We start from the raw sequence: 14,469 nt of genomic DNA on the forward strand, positions 1-14,469 counted from the left end.
GTTTCCAAGGCGAGGGGGGAAAGCCGAAGTCGGTCGTTTCGCTGCATGAATAAGTCGCGATACTTGAAATTATCAGTCCGAAACTTTTGCAGACTTTCATGTGGCAGCCGATGTACTTTAAATGAGATCGTTTTGAAGGTGGCCGGGAAGAAGGGTAATGAGAGGCAGATGCTGCCTTTAACTCAGGTATGCCGCAATGACCGTTGTTAACCGATTTTCTCATATATTCAGCATCTAAAATGCACGTATAATTTTCATTTCGGTGCTGATATATGTGAACAGGTATCATGTCGTAGCAGATTGTATGCTGATGATTTTTGTCTTTACCGTGAAATTAGTGGCTCACATGATAGTGTACAATTACAGAGTGACCTTGACTCTATATTACTGTTGTGCAAAACGTGGAATCTGACACTGAATTTCACCAAATATCGGCCAGTTTACTAACAAACGTCATGTTCTGCATAGTACATACTCTCTCAAAGGCGAGAATCTGTCTATAGAATCAAGTTAGAATAGAATAGAAGTTATAATAGAAAATAGAATAAAATCTAAGTAATCAAGTAGAACGTTCTTGCGGGCTAGTTGGTTCATTGCAGAAAAAAAGGCTAGTACTGCAATTAGACACGACGGGAGGGCAGGAACAAACACGACAACACAGGCGCAGACTTCAGTTGGAAGTCTGCGCCTGTGTTGTCGCGCAGTACTAACCTTTTTTCTAAGTAATCAAGTACTTATATTTTTTGTTTACAAAATTACTTCTCCTGGAATGAACATATAGACTACATTGCACCTAAGGTTGGGCGTGTCCTTAACTTCGTAAAACGGAATTTCAAGCAAGCCTCTGCTAGAATAGAAGAAACACTTTACTTTTCAAACGTACGCACAATATTGGAACACGGATGTCCGCATGGGACCCTGCCACAAAAATATGTATTGCCGAATTAGAGCGCATACAAAAGCTCGCAGCGCGATTTGGCTCCACAAATTATAATTTCACCCAAAGCTCATCTGACATAATAATCAATCTGGGCTGGCCCCTTCTTCAAGAAAGAAGGAAATACATCCGCCTAAAGCTATTCCATAAAATTTATTCAGTTTCAACAGGTATAAGAAAAGAAACATATATACTTGATCCTACCTACAGATCCGCCAGAATAGATCACTCAATAAAAGTTCGTGAATACAAGTGGGGAATCAACATATACAAATATGCATTTTGCCCAAAAAACAGTTCACGATTGGAATGGTTTGTCGGAGCATATAGTGTCAGCGCCGTCCTCTAGCTTTGGCGGTGCTCTTGACGAATTTTTGTTTACTTAGTTATTGTGTAAAATTTTCTTCGTGTGCTTTGTATACACAACTGTAGTTTTTGTATCCAGTTCTTGTATATACGTTTCTTGGAACGTTTTTTTTTTAGCATTTGCATCGACTTTCTTGTTTGAATACGTTGTGTATCTTGCGTTATCTTTTGAACATAGCATTACATTTTTTGTTGCTGAGTTGTGCTACCTGTACCATTTTCTATTCCCCCCCCCGCCCCACCCCCCTACATTAATGCCCGTTTCAAGGCGCTGTAGGTATCTGAATAAATAAACAAATATAAATGTTATAATACTTATGTTACACCAACCCTGTCCCACTATCATAACCTTCGACGACGTTTAGGCTATCCGGCCGCCAGCGCGTGAAAAGAAGGGAGGGGAAGGGGGGGGGGGGGGGCGAGCTTTTGCTCATGGCTAAGGATGAAAAGAATCCGGATATCCGGTTAGAATAGAACAGAAATAACGCTATTGTGTTACCTCAGCCTATAGCTTCATTCGAAGCCAATTCACCGCAGTGCTGAGAAAAAACGGCAAATAAAAATTCTAGGGCTTTTCGCCGCCCGCGGTCATTAGGTCAAGTATTGGTTGAAAAATAACAACTAAATGTATGGCTAGAGGGCGGGGTTTTAGTGTCCCGATTTTCGGCACAACAAGCGAGGAAAGCTACAGGTCGCAGGCAGCCGCGTCCTTCGCCGTTCACGTATGGGAGGCGCCTGGCTCAATGTGTATGTGTATGTGACCTCGCTTGCAGGATAGTGTCCGGGGGCCGCGACGAGCCCACGTGGTTCGTCAAGATCCTCAGCAAGGGGACGAGGAACTACCTGGTGCCCGAGGACTTTATCCCCATGATGCAGGTGGGTATATACAGCTGCTCGCAGTCATCGTATTGCCTGAGTCCAAATCGTCTTGGGGAACTTCACCTTTGACCCCTTCAGCCTCAATTTACTGCCCAGTGGAAAGATAAGTTCCAAATTTTCAGATTGTTGTGAAGAACATTCCAAGACTGCGCAGGAAAAAAAAAGAAAAAGGCCGCCCTCGCAGGTGGCTGATTATACAATTTTTGTTCATTCTTCATACGTAAACGCAGAATGGCTGAACCCAACTTTCAGGGTCTCAATTATACTTCTTGCGGCTCATTTATGCCACAATAAATCATTAATTTGTGTTGCTTTTAGGCTAATTAATGCGTTTGTGCTTTCAAAATCGCAGCTATTCTGAAACGCAGAGGCGCTCGTCTAGAAACCAACTTTTTTAGTTATTTATAGCTTGCCTGCCGTCACATGGCACCATGCAACTTGCCGCAAAACGTTCCAAATATAAGCTGCAGCCATTTGCAGCCCGTTACTTCTCGGCATTACTCAAACAACAAGTTGTGTGTAGTACATAGGGAAACGCCCGTTCTGGTGTGATTGCACGTATCCGCGCTGGAAATGTGCCGAATGGTTGCATAAAGTGTACGGACCTCTTAAGTTTCATAACGATGCTATACAGAGGGCGTCGTGTGCAAAACGGCCTGTGCTGCTCGTGTACATGTCGGTAATGTTGTGCTCCTGTATTTGCTTCCGGTAATGATAAAATTGCACAGCGAGGGATAATGAAATCCTTGACTTAGCTTCCTGCCTGCACATGTCCATTGCTGACGTCATAACGGAGGTGCCGTTGCTAACGTGGACAAAGAAACCGGCTGAGTGAATTTTTTTTCCAGTGATTTTAAAACAGGCGACCTACCGATATCTTTGTTAGATTTACATGGCTAAAATTCTGGGCTCATCGAAAGATTTGCGCTAGGTTTTGTGTAGCGCTGGCTCTAATTTTCGGTCGGAGAGAGAAGTCGACTGCGCATGCGTAAATATTTGTGTTCGGCGCTACACTCAAACTTCACTAAACTATCTGCACCCCAACTCGCCTACAATCACACTCCAGCCGTAGCCTTATAACGGACGAGTTTCCATCCCTGTGATCCCTTTTTCTTGGGGGGCCTTGTCCCGGGACAGCCCGCACGACAGCCGAGGCTCGGAGGCCTCAAGTCGAGAGGTATTTTTGAACGGGCTCCGAGCCCGCAGCGCGGCTTGCGCAGCTGGCGAGTGACGCCCCGCATCACCCAACTCCTGTTTTTACTCCTGCTCTGCAGTCGTCTTCCGTGTGGCGGTCATTGAGAAACTAAGCCGCGCGCGCTCACAGCCGAACAAGGTTGCTGATGGGCCAAGCCGTCCTACAGCAGCCATGATGAAGTTTGCACGTAACAGATGCACGCTTTGCACAGTCACGGACAGAAGCGAACGCAGCACGCTGGAGCGTCGTTGTTGAATTCACGCCTACCTTGTAGCGGACTTCAAAAGTCAGTTTGTGACTGCATCAGACACAGTTTATGTATATACATATATAAAATATTTCTCATACTGCGATAAGTCGTGCATATGAGCGGAGGTAGAACATCGAAGCGCGGCACATTCACTTTCATGCAATAGCATAAGGAGCTTGTCGGCTTGTTTGGCAACATGAACTGGTGGGGGAGTTGGTCAGGCATGGTTCTGTAAGCCAGCGCAACGGCTCGAAGCCAAACAGGAAAGCGCTGTGTTTTGTCCCTTTCCTGTTTGACTTCGAGCCGTTGCGCTGGGTTACAAGAACCTTGTTTGGCAACGTCCGGTGTCACACCTGCGTCGGTACTAAGTGTCAGGTCACGTGAACATAGTCGGTGTGTATGATGAGGTGTATGACTAAGCATGACACGTGATGCGTGGTCGTGACAAGCATGTCATGTGATGTCACATACAGTGGACCGCCACCTATCTGAAAGTGACGACAACAAACCGGAAGTGACGACAAATGCCTCGACCGGCTCCTTATGCTATCGCGACCCAGGCTGGGTATAGTCTAGGCTAATATTTCTCTGCTACCGTGAGTTTGTAAAGAGAGAGTATATCCACGACGGCGCAGGTTTGTTATAGGTGGCTGCGAAAAGTACAAAAGCGTTCAGCTGTGGAGGCTTCCGTGTATGATGAGGGGACCCAGATGACGGAAGTTGATCATGGGAGTCCGTCGCTTCTCTCATAGCTCTAGAGAAGTCTGTGGCTTCTCTCATAGCTCATGTTGTACTGGAGCAGTTAATATAACGGCACACAAATACTCACAGAACTTCTCTAAAGAAACTCGCACGCGGAGCCGAGGCTTAACCACATGCTACGCAGTGGTTGCCCCGTACGGGGCATATCTTTGTCCTCGTAGGTTTTTCTCCAAACATGCATCACTTGTTTATACTGCGCTCAAATGTATATACTTCATAGAGGACCGGAGGTGCTTATTTCGAACTCGGTGCTTTGCCTGATTAACTGCCGCTTTAACGGGTTGCATCATTGGAGTTACGGTATACATATTAACTAAACGGTTGTGGCAACTTATCACACGGCGAAGATAAGAAAGAAAAACATGAGAGACAGAGAGCTGTCCGACGTTGTTTTCGACGTTGCTCACAGTTTGTATCACGAAAAAGAAAATAAAGCCGGTGTGACGAAATATGCCGAGCTGTTGCTGCCATATAGTTGTTTTTCTGTCGGTTCGCCAATTACTTTCGCGTGACCGCTTAACGCAATTCTCTGCCTGTCAGACCGACAGCGCTGTTAGTCGAGCTATCTGCGCGCTCCGTACGCCAATGGGACAGTAGAAATGAAGCAAACACAGGTAAAAAGAGTGAGAGAGAGAAAGAGAGAGAAAGAGGGAGAGAGAAAATGAAAGAAGCACGGGGAATGTAGATGAAGTGAGAATTCTCGAGCGTGTGAGTATTTACACCCTGCGGTTGTTTCCTATTTGCAGGATGTGATAGACACCCACCCGGGACTCACCTTTCTCAAAGAAGCCGTCGAGTTTCATTCGAGGTACATTAACACGGTGAGTGCAATTCGACTGAAGAGTCGCTTCTTCCTAAGATTGTGTTTCGACAGAGTGCCCAATATGACTTTTATCAGGAACATGTTCTGGGAGTTTGATCGAACACTTTCAAAAATTGCTAGAAATAGGGGGCTTGAAAGAGAAAGAAAATCTTTTTACGATCAAACTGTCAGCAGAAAGTTCAGTAAATGTGTTTTTTTTTTCGAGTCATTTTTTTGTATCAGAAGACGATTCACTATAGCATTTGTTTTTTTGTGCAGGAAACAAATTGTCCCATTATTTTCTCGTTATTAAAAAAATAAAATCGTAGGTTGTACTAAGAGGTGGCTCAGTGGCTAGGGCGCTCGACTACTGATCCGGAGTTCCCGGGTTCGAACCCGACCGCGGCGGCTGCGTTTTTATGGAGGAAAAACGCTAAGGCGCCCGTGTGCTGTGCGATGTCAGTGTACGTTAAAGACCCCCAGGTGGTCGAAATTATTCCGGAGCCCTCCACTACGGCACCTATTCTTCCTTTCTTCTTTCACTCCCTCCTTTATCCCTTCCCTTACGGCGCGGTTCAGGTGTCCAACGATATGTGAGACAGATACTGCGCCATTTCCTTTCCCCCAAAACCAATTATTATTATTATTGTGCTAAGAAACCATTTACGAAATTACGTTTTTTATTCGTCTGCTACAGTTATTTCGCCCAGTAAAGTAAGAGCTCTCTGATCCCTCGTATTCCGAAGCTCGCCCCTCTTCATGGGGGCTCCATATGACGTAGCACTCCTGCTGTAGAGACCGGTGCACTGGGCCGGCTTCGTCAGGTGACGCCCCCATGAAGAGCGGCGAGCTTCGGAATACGAGAGAGGGGGCTCTTATATGTGGCGCACGAACGTACATTACGAATCACGTACGCACCACTGCTACGTCCATGCAAATCCTGCCCAGCTGCCCGTGTACACTGCGAAAACATTCATTCACTATTACAGAGGCCATTTTAAACAATCAAGAGCTTTAAGGCAGGGCGTCGTTAGAGTGGTCATATCACCTATAAAAAAAGTAGGATACAACTTTAAAAAACAGCAGTTATTAACACTGGGCCACGATCCGCGGCGTACTATATTGCTCCGCTAGCCAGTCACAAAAATAAACGAAACCAGCTTTTTAATGTTTGATTTTATTAAACAAATCAGGTATCAAAATTCTAGACCTTATAAACTTTTTCTCGTGAGTAGCTTCTTTTTAGGTGACAAGAGAAATTTTAACAACGGACTACTTTTTTTTTGTCGTTGCATGTTGCACCTGATGTATGAAACAGAGTATAGTGCGATATCTCTTATAATGGCCATTCCCCGCATTTAGCCGTTGTGTGTTCGTCTGTTTGTTTATGTGAAGCTGGTTTTGGGCAAGGCTGCTCACCTGCCCATTACCCGGTGGGCAAATGCTCTGGAACACCAACCTGGGTAGCAACCCAACCCAAGCTAACCAAATCCCACCGATGGCAGCGCCTGCCGTAAAAGGGCAGTGGCGCATCACTTCACCGCTGCATCACTGCGCCAGGAGTGGTAGGAAGACTCCCAGAGATCTATAAAATGAAAGAAAGACTAATTCCGCATATATGGGCCTTTACCCATCATCGCTATCCGAACAACTCTCACCGTCATCACTGGATTTGAACACCGGAACCGAAAGGAAAACCTAACTGCTAGCGCACGTAGTTTCATTTGGCCCTAACTACACATATCGACCATCATTTTTTTTTCTGCAGAGAAAGTTCAATACATGCATTGCGCAAGTAGAACCGCTACCTCCATAAATCCACAAATCCCATAAATCTGCCCTACAGGCAGTTAGGAGTATGGCAGGAACGATACGGTGATACGTTCTTGACGACACTTTTTGCAGTTTGGGCCAGCCCGAAAGATGCGGGTTCGATCCCGGCCGCGGCGGTCGAATTTCGATGGAGGCGAAGTTCTAGAGGACCGTTGGCTGTGCGATGTCAGTGCACGTAAAAGAACCCCAGGTCGAAATTTCCGGAGCCCTTCACTACGGCGTTCCTCACAGCCTGAGTCGCTTTGGGACGTTAAACCCCCATAAACCATAAACCATTTTTACAGTTTGGGAAGAGTGTTGCGTAGGTGTTGCGTCACTTTAAAGTAGCACGCAATGGTGGTGCAGCGTTAGCGTCACCATGGCGAGCTGCTTAGGATGCATGTGTTGTTGCTTGGAAATGTGCTACTCTGTACGAGTGTGTTTTATTCATACATATTCTTGTTTTTTATTCTCATTACACGCTCCCTTTTTTCAGGTGATCGCTAGGATATTCTACTGTGTAAATAGGTCGTGGAGTGGCAGGATCACCATTCCCGAACTCAGGAAAAGCAACTTTTTGCAGGTAAAGTGAGACTACTTTCCCAGGCCGCTTTCTCAGAAGTCATGCGTCCGCGCTTCTACTTTGAACAACAAATGAGCTGACAAAATAGGTCCAGAATTATAGTGACATTGATAGCATGATTTTAATGTCTCTCGACTTCGTTCTGTTCTGAACATTCGCCGCATTGGACTGGCCAGTTGCAGCTACAACGTGGACATGACGCTCTTGAGCCAGTGACGAAGATCGGAAATAGTAAAAGAAAAAGAAAAGGAGAATAGAGTTGGTAAAAAACCATACTATTATTCTGGCCCTGCAGGGTTGCACGTTTTAAAGCACCTGGAAGAGGCAGCCTCAACAGCGTACTTATATTTGTTTGAATTTCACTATGACCACATTTCCTCCCCCTCTCAGGTGACTTGAAGGATAATCACTCGAACCTCTTGAATATATTTAATATTATTGCTGCGTCCAGCGAGGCAAGAGCTGTAGTACCTGTTCCGAGCTGATTTCGCTGGTGCTATGCAAGGGCGTTTTGCGTCCGGTTAGATGCGGCCGACGCAACCGATATAGCTCAGGTCTAGCTCATTCGCCTATCATGTGCAGATGGACAGACGGGGCTTCGTGCTCTTGCGTAGACATGCATTGAGAACGACCAGCATTGAGAGCTGCTCAATCCGCCATGTGCTACAATTGAGAAGGAACCCGTTAGTATTTCATCCACCTTGTGCGGTGAGACTGCTGAGGATCCTTACGAAACGTCAGCTAGAAAGTTGTATCAGTACGCCACACCCCGCGCCCCTACTTCCTCATGAAGTTAGAAAGGATAGGGTGGGCGCAGCTGGCACAGGACAAGGTTAATTGGAGAGATACGGGAGATGCCTTTGTCCTGCAGTGGGCATAATCAGGCTGATGAGGGTTATGATGGCGATGATGATGAAACACAACAATTATGCTTACAGTGCCCAGTGTATAACTCGGACTCTGTGGGTCCACTAAAGCTAGCGAACTCCCGTGCATAGCGACTTGAGTCACCAAGGTAGCCGCAGATTTCTAAAACGCCCTGAATCGCAATGTCTATGCTACGCATCATCGAAGAAGAGGTCGGTTAGACTTACATAGGAGCGGCGACTAAGCGGCACCCTACCATGTAGCGATTTGTACGACACAGCCTAATAAGATCCTCTATAATGATGCATAGGCGTCCCTTAAACAGCGAAGAATTTGCCTTATACACCTGTTCACGGTCATAACAACTGTTATGAAATGTCGTAATCCTTGTCACCTGATTTGCAGTCTTCAAGGCGTGTTTGAGTCAAAGTTCATTAGCTGCTTTGCATGCAGCTTACGGCTGCATTTAATTTCGTCCTTGCGTTTACACTACGAACTTTCGCATGTAATGTCGGTGATACCGTTGGGGCGAAAGTCAGCACGGATGTCTTTGAACTTAGGTGCTGTCCCTATTGGAGGAGGAAGAAGATATCAACCAGATTACGGAGTATTTCTCGTACGAGCACTTCTACGTCATCTACTGCAAGTTCTGGGAGCTCGACAAGGACCACGACCTCTACATCGACCGGTACGACCTGTCCAGGCACAACGAAGGAGGTGCGTACCTATCCGACCACCTTCACGAACACTGCTCCCCTTTGTTTCGGTCAATCCGTCAACTTTAAACAGAGGTCGTGTAGTCTAAACCCAGGAAATAATTGAAATTCCCTCAGCCCAATTTTGTTTTCCCTCCCTTGAGTATAATCAAACGATCCAGGTGCTACCAGTACTGTGGCTTTATGGGTACCAGCATAATATTTGTATTTAGACGAACATGATGTGATTTCTTGAAAGGTTTAACATTTTATGCTCCTTTTCACATGACTGCCCGTGCTGTAATGCATTATAATGAGTAACAAGTATAAAACAAAGGATAAATACGAATTACCGCGCCAACGACAGCTTTTTCTAAGCATGCCGCATACATAGTGCGGAGTGCACTACAATCGTACCTGCATTAGCTGAGCACTGTGATCGTTTATCAACCTTATCTCGAAGAGCACAGTCAAACCAACGAAAAATGGTACGCGTGTTACGCGTGCTCACACCACAGCTGTAAACACTTCACGTACCATAGCATACATGATCATCATAAGCAGCAGCCTAGCTGCACCCACTGCAGGACACAGGCCTTTTGTATATCTCTCTAATTAACACTGCCCTGTGCCAGCTGCTGCTGCCTTATCGCCGCATAAGCAGCAGGGCACAGTAAACTGCTGACAGCCATGCACATGATGCAGTGAAAGAAAAAGTAATGTTGTCAACTAAAACAAATTATCACAACAGCTATAATTCTAGGTCCGTCGAAGCGTCGCGTTTAAACTGTCTTCTTGTTCGAGCCGATAGAAGGGCAGGAAGATCAATCGGCGGCTCTGTCCCATACCGCGAGTTAATTAGTTTTCTATTTAACTTGACAACCTGACTCCTGTTTGTTTCTTTCATTCGCCAGCCATATCCATGCGAATGATCGACAGGATTTTCTCCGGCGCCGTCACGCGGTAAGCGCACATATTTTGTCTTCTTTTTTGTTTTATGTAAACACGCGTGCGTAGAGTTAAGCGCGCTTATGTACGGCACGTGTATTAATTAGGGGTGTGCGAATATTCGAAAATTTCGATCGAATCCCCTCCTATTGGATTTATTCAAGCGGATCAAAATAGCGTGTTTTCAAAATTATTGCAAGTGAATCAAATACGTTCTGAAATTATCTAGTAGTCTTGAAATATTGGCATGTGGTTCGAATAAAGCCCGCTGTATTTTTTATTTCGACGAATGTTTCAAAAACGGCCGATACCGACGCCTCGCGCCATCCTTGCGCGAAATGTATTACGGAGGTTACGGGTTCGGCGCCACGATGCGGTCCTTATTTGTGTCGTGGTGTTCATGGCCTCTAAGACTGGACGGTGGCAGAACTCAGGCAAATTCAGGAAAAACCTGCCTTGACGCTTGATCCCGGAGGCCATGGCTACCCACATCGAATAGGAATAATGTAGATAAAAACCGTATCAAATCCGAATCTAGTAGTGATAGGACCGAATCGAATAAGAGTCGAATATTAGTAATAATATGTGGTTAGGAAAAAGTTCTATTCGCACACCCATAGTATTAACCAATTGTGTACTGACATATAATGCTAGTCCATCGTTCCCGATTTCCGCTTATTGGCTTCTGAAGTTGTACACATACATTAGTATGTTTTCATCGTTCTTGGCCCTTTGAATACCTTCTTGACATTTTTTTTCGACATACTTCAAGTGTATCCTAGCTGGTAGAGTAGCTGTGTGCTAACTCGTCCATTTTGAAAGAGTACCTGCTACAAGCACGAAGTTAATTAGTGTGTGGCCTGTTAACGGCATGGTAGCATGAATATGAGGCTGCCTGCTAGTGTTTGAGTGTGCGCGCACTGTTCGTGCGAATGAGAGCAGACACTTGCGGATGGCTTGCACGTGACGTCATGTTCGCCGTAATGATCCATGCCGTTTGAGATACGCGGATCATGGAAGCCCGCAGCTTTGTATAGCGCCTGTGGTTCGCCTATAGCGGTTTGAGTGCATTGGATGCGCAGTGCATCAAGTGAACTCTGAAGACAACGCGAAGTGAGTGTACTCTTTTTGGCCTTACATCGATTCCTTGTGTTCTTCCGTGTGCTTCAGGGGAGCGGTCCAGAAGGAAGGGAAGATGAGTTACAGTGAATTCGTCTGGTTCATCATGTCCGAGGAAGACAAGAGGCATCCCAGGAGGTGCGTTTAGCCATACGTTTACATTTAGCTGCTCTTTGGTGAAACATTTTTATTGAAACGAAGACATGGTCTCGCTTGTCGTCAGGGTACCCATTTCTTAAAACTTTACTCGATCGCAGAGTAATTTTACCCTTAGCCTCCTATACACTTGTCCTCATTTCACTCGCGGAGTAAATTTGCCTTGGAAATTCACTCCGCGAGTAAAATAGAGACAAATGGTCGGATTTGTGTCTATCTGGCCTCAAGCTGCTTTACTCGCGGCAGGAGCCTCAGCATGGCGGCCGCGGTGCTGCCATTTTGTCCACGGAGTAAATTTACTCCTCGAATAAAATCGTCCCAGCTAACGGATCAACTACAAGCTCCCGACATATTAGCGCTAGGGCAGTGTCATTCGAGCTCAACAAAAAGATTTCAAAACTTCATTGCTACGTGCTCACTCACAAATGGGCATCAGTACTGTAAGACAGAAAAAATAAACAGCTTCAGTGAACAAACGTCCTATAAGGTCGGCAGTTGGCACTTTGTCTGAATATCAGGCAATGCCAGCCTCCGCTTCCGCTGCCGCATGAGCACGCAAAGACATCACCGTCCTGTTGTGAGCTCATCGCAGGTTAGGCTTTCATCCATCAAAGCTTTGCCATTGCTACACTCTGAAAACGAAGACGCCTGTATGGGAGCAAAAAGAAAGCTCTCTTCTAGCGCAAGGATGTGCGCGAGAGGAGAGACTACTCCTTTTTTACTCCAGTCGGTTTAGAGAGTATAATTTTGCGCAAAACCGTTGTACACAGCGCAGTAGCTTGCGTGGGCCACTCGCCACACAGTCCGATGCAAAACACTCTCCTCCTTTTGGGTGGGTACCGTACAGCATCGAGTACTGGTTCCGGTGCATGGACATCGACGGCGACGGATACCTGTCCATGTACGAGCTGGAGTATTTCTACGAGGAGCAACTCACGCGCATGGAGGCTCTGGGCATCGAGACGCTGCCCTTCAGCGACTGCCTCTGCCAGGTACGTGGTGAGCACCCCAATGGGCACTTAAAACTCCCTTGTACGTCCTGGGGACGTCTGAGACGTCTTCCGGACGTCCAGTGAAGTTTCAGTGCTCATTGGGACGTCCTTCGTGCATTTCACCTTTCGGCTACCTAAGCCTCTGTTTTCTTATAGTTATATGTTAAGAACCTCCCATTCACGGCGATGACGCGTGGTGGTGCAGATGCTGGACATGGTGCAGCCGAGGCAGAAGGGCAAGGTGTCGCTGGCCGACCTGAAGCGGTGCAAGATGACGCCCATCTTCTTCGACACCTTCTTCAACCTCGAGAAGTACCTGGACCACGAGCAGCGCGACCCGTTCGCCTCGCGGGTACGAACACTGTGCACTGTACGGGCAGTATAATGGGCGCACATGCACCGTGGTTTCACTGGAAAACGGTGCGCAAACCACATATAGCATTTTGATTCTACGAAATGGGCTGCCTCGCAAAGTCAAGCCTATGTGCTGGTCTTGCTCGATGTCCACCTGATCCGTTGACCATGACTTTGTGGCATGCTGACACATAGGCTGTGCATTAGCTCCAGTCGATGAGCGCGGTCAATCTGAGAACGCGAGATCCTGCAGTACAGTAGTTTGTACGATGTTACACTGAGTTGCGTCGAAGGAAGACATTCGTGTCGATCAGAGACGTCTCATACTTTTGCTGGTCGTAGCGTTACTGCAACGCTTGTTTGAGGGCGACACGGTGACAAGAGCTTAGCCGCCCGAGGTAAAAAAAACAACAAAAGAACTCGAGTTTCTGTCTTCCCTTAGTGCCCAAAAGCGTCGGAGACACAGCTGTGCCGCACTGCGCTCTCTTTTTCCATGTGGGCGCCCGTTCCCAGGCACCCAAATATAACCACAGATGGCACTTTTATGTGCCCATACGTGGTTCTATGTTTCTAATACATCCTATTATGTTATGTGTGTCCCAAAACATCCATTCTATGTTCTTTATATGTCCCATTATTTGTCTTACATGCCCCAATACGTCCATTCTATGTTTCTTGTGTGTCCCATTTGTGTCATATCACTTATGGCTCAGGCCCACCTGGGCAACAATGTCTTCGGGCAGCAAGTGAACGCGGGAACTCTCGGCCATGAAGTACGAAGACGTCAATGCCGTTTTCTATGGAGAAATTCCCTCAAATATGTATCCCCGTGAAATGGCCGCCGTAGGCCGAGTTGGATACGAAACAGCATCGTTGTGATCTGCTAGTCAAATTATCGTCTGTTTGTAGGAATCCAACACCCACTTTTTAAGCTTCATGCAATTGCTGTAAAGCCAAGCTCCGAAATTCCTAGAGAAAGGGTTGTGTGCTTGAGCGCCGGGGCTCACAATTTGTTTTACGCTACTTGCGTCACCTCTTTCTCAGTTGTGTTAAGCCAGTACCGCGGTTAATTGTGCTTTGTTCGATATGTGGCTAAAATTTTTCTTCAGCTGCAAACCCTAGGCCTTGCCCTTCAGTACCTTTCCTCAACTACGTTAGGAGCTTATGATCTCCTTCACCTTTGTGTCCCCCATCCCTTTCCCCCAGTGCAAAGTAGCAAACTGGTTTCTTCTTCCGGTTAACCTCCCTGCCTTTCTTTTCCACGCCCTCCTTTTACCTTGGTTGCTTAAACAGATTATTGTGGTAGTAACCACCTCGCGTTAGCTCTAACTGAATTCTGTGTTCACCAGGACCACGACGGAGACGGACTGGAAATTTCCGACTGGGACCGTTATGCCGCCGACGAGTACGAGCTCCTGGTGGCTGAGGAAGGAAACTTTGAGAACCACGAACTGTAAGTGTGCTCGTAATCACGTCGCCGGGCGATCTTCTTTGAAGCCGCAGTGGTCAAATATTTCTCTGTATTTGAACGCCTATTGTATGATGGTCAGCTGTGCAGCCCGAAACCCTAATCTGTTGCTGCAGCATTCAGTTGGCAACCAGCTTCTACTGCTTGGCCTAACCTTGAATTCATGTTTAATCACTGCTAAGTCCTTATGACTGCCAAGTTTTCGTCAAGCGCTACTCTCTGTAAGTAGTCGTCACTACACACGTCGTAAGAAAAGCAGCCAGAGCCATTGATATATGTACAGA

The 14,469-nt window shown here is 46.5% G+C and overlaps 1 protein-coding gene across 6 annotated transcripts in view; it reads left to right on the forward strand.

Moving 5' to 3' along the window:
* LOC144124864 (serine/threonine-protein phosphatase 2A regulatory subunit B'' subunit beta-like) overlaps positions 1 to 14,469 on the forward strand; it is a 104,120-nt gene that overhangs the window by 83,617 nt on the left and 6,034 nt on the right. For all 6 annotated transcript variants that reach the window (XM_077657781.1, XM_077657780.1, XM_077657782.1 and 3 more), the window contains exons 4-12: positions 2,077 to 2,179; positions 5,136 to 5,210; positions 7,500 to 7,586; positions 9,014 to 9,170; positions 10,063 to 10,111; positions 11,267 to 11,353; positions 12,219 to 12,363; positions 12,569 to 12,715; positions 14,067 to 14,170. In XM_077657781.1, coding sequence (XP_077513907.1) covers positions 2,077 to 2,179; positions 5,136 to 5,210; positions 7,500 to 7,586; positions 9,014 to 9,170; positions 10,063 to 10,111; positions 11,267 to 11,353; positions 12,219 to 12,363; positions 12,569 to 12,715; positions 14,067 to 14,170 — 954 coding nt within the window. The remainder of the gene's footprint in view (positions 1 to 2,076; positions 2,180 to 5,135; positions 5,211 to 7,499; positions 7,587 to 9,013; positions 9,171 to 10,062; positions 10,112 to 11,266; positions 11,354 to 12,218; positions 12,364 to 12,568; positions 12,716 to 14,066; positions 14,171 to 14,469) is intronic.

The sequence above is a fragment of the Amblyomma americanum genome, chromosome 3, assembly GCF_052857255.1.
Source record: "Amblyomma americanum isolate KBUSLIRL-KWMA chromosome 3, ASM5285725v1, whole genome shotgun sequence".
In the NCBI taxonomy this organism is placed as follows: domain Eukaryota; kingdom Metazoa; phylum Arthropoda; class Arachnida; order Ixodida; family Ixodidae; genus Amblyomma; species Amblyomma americanum.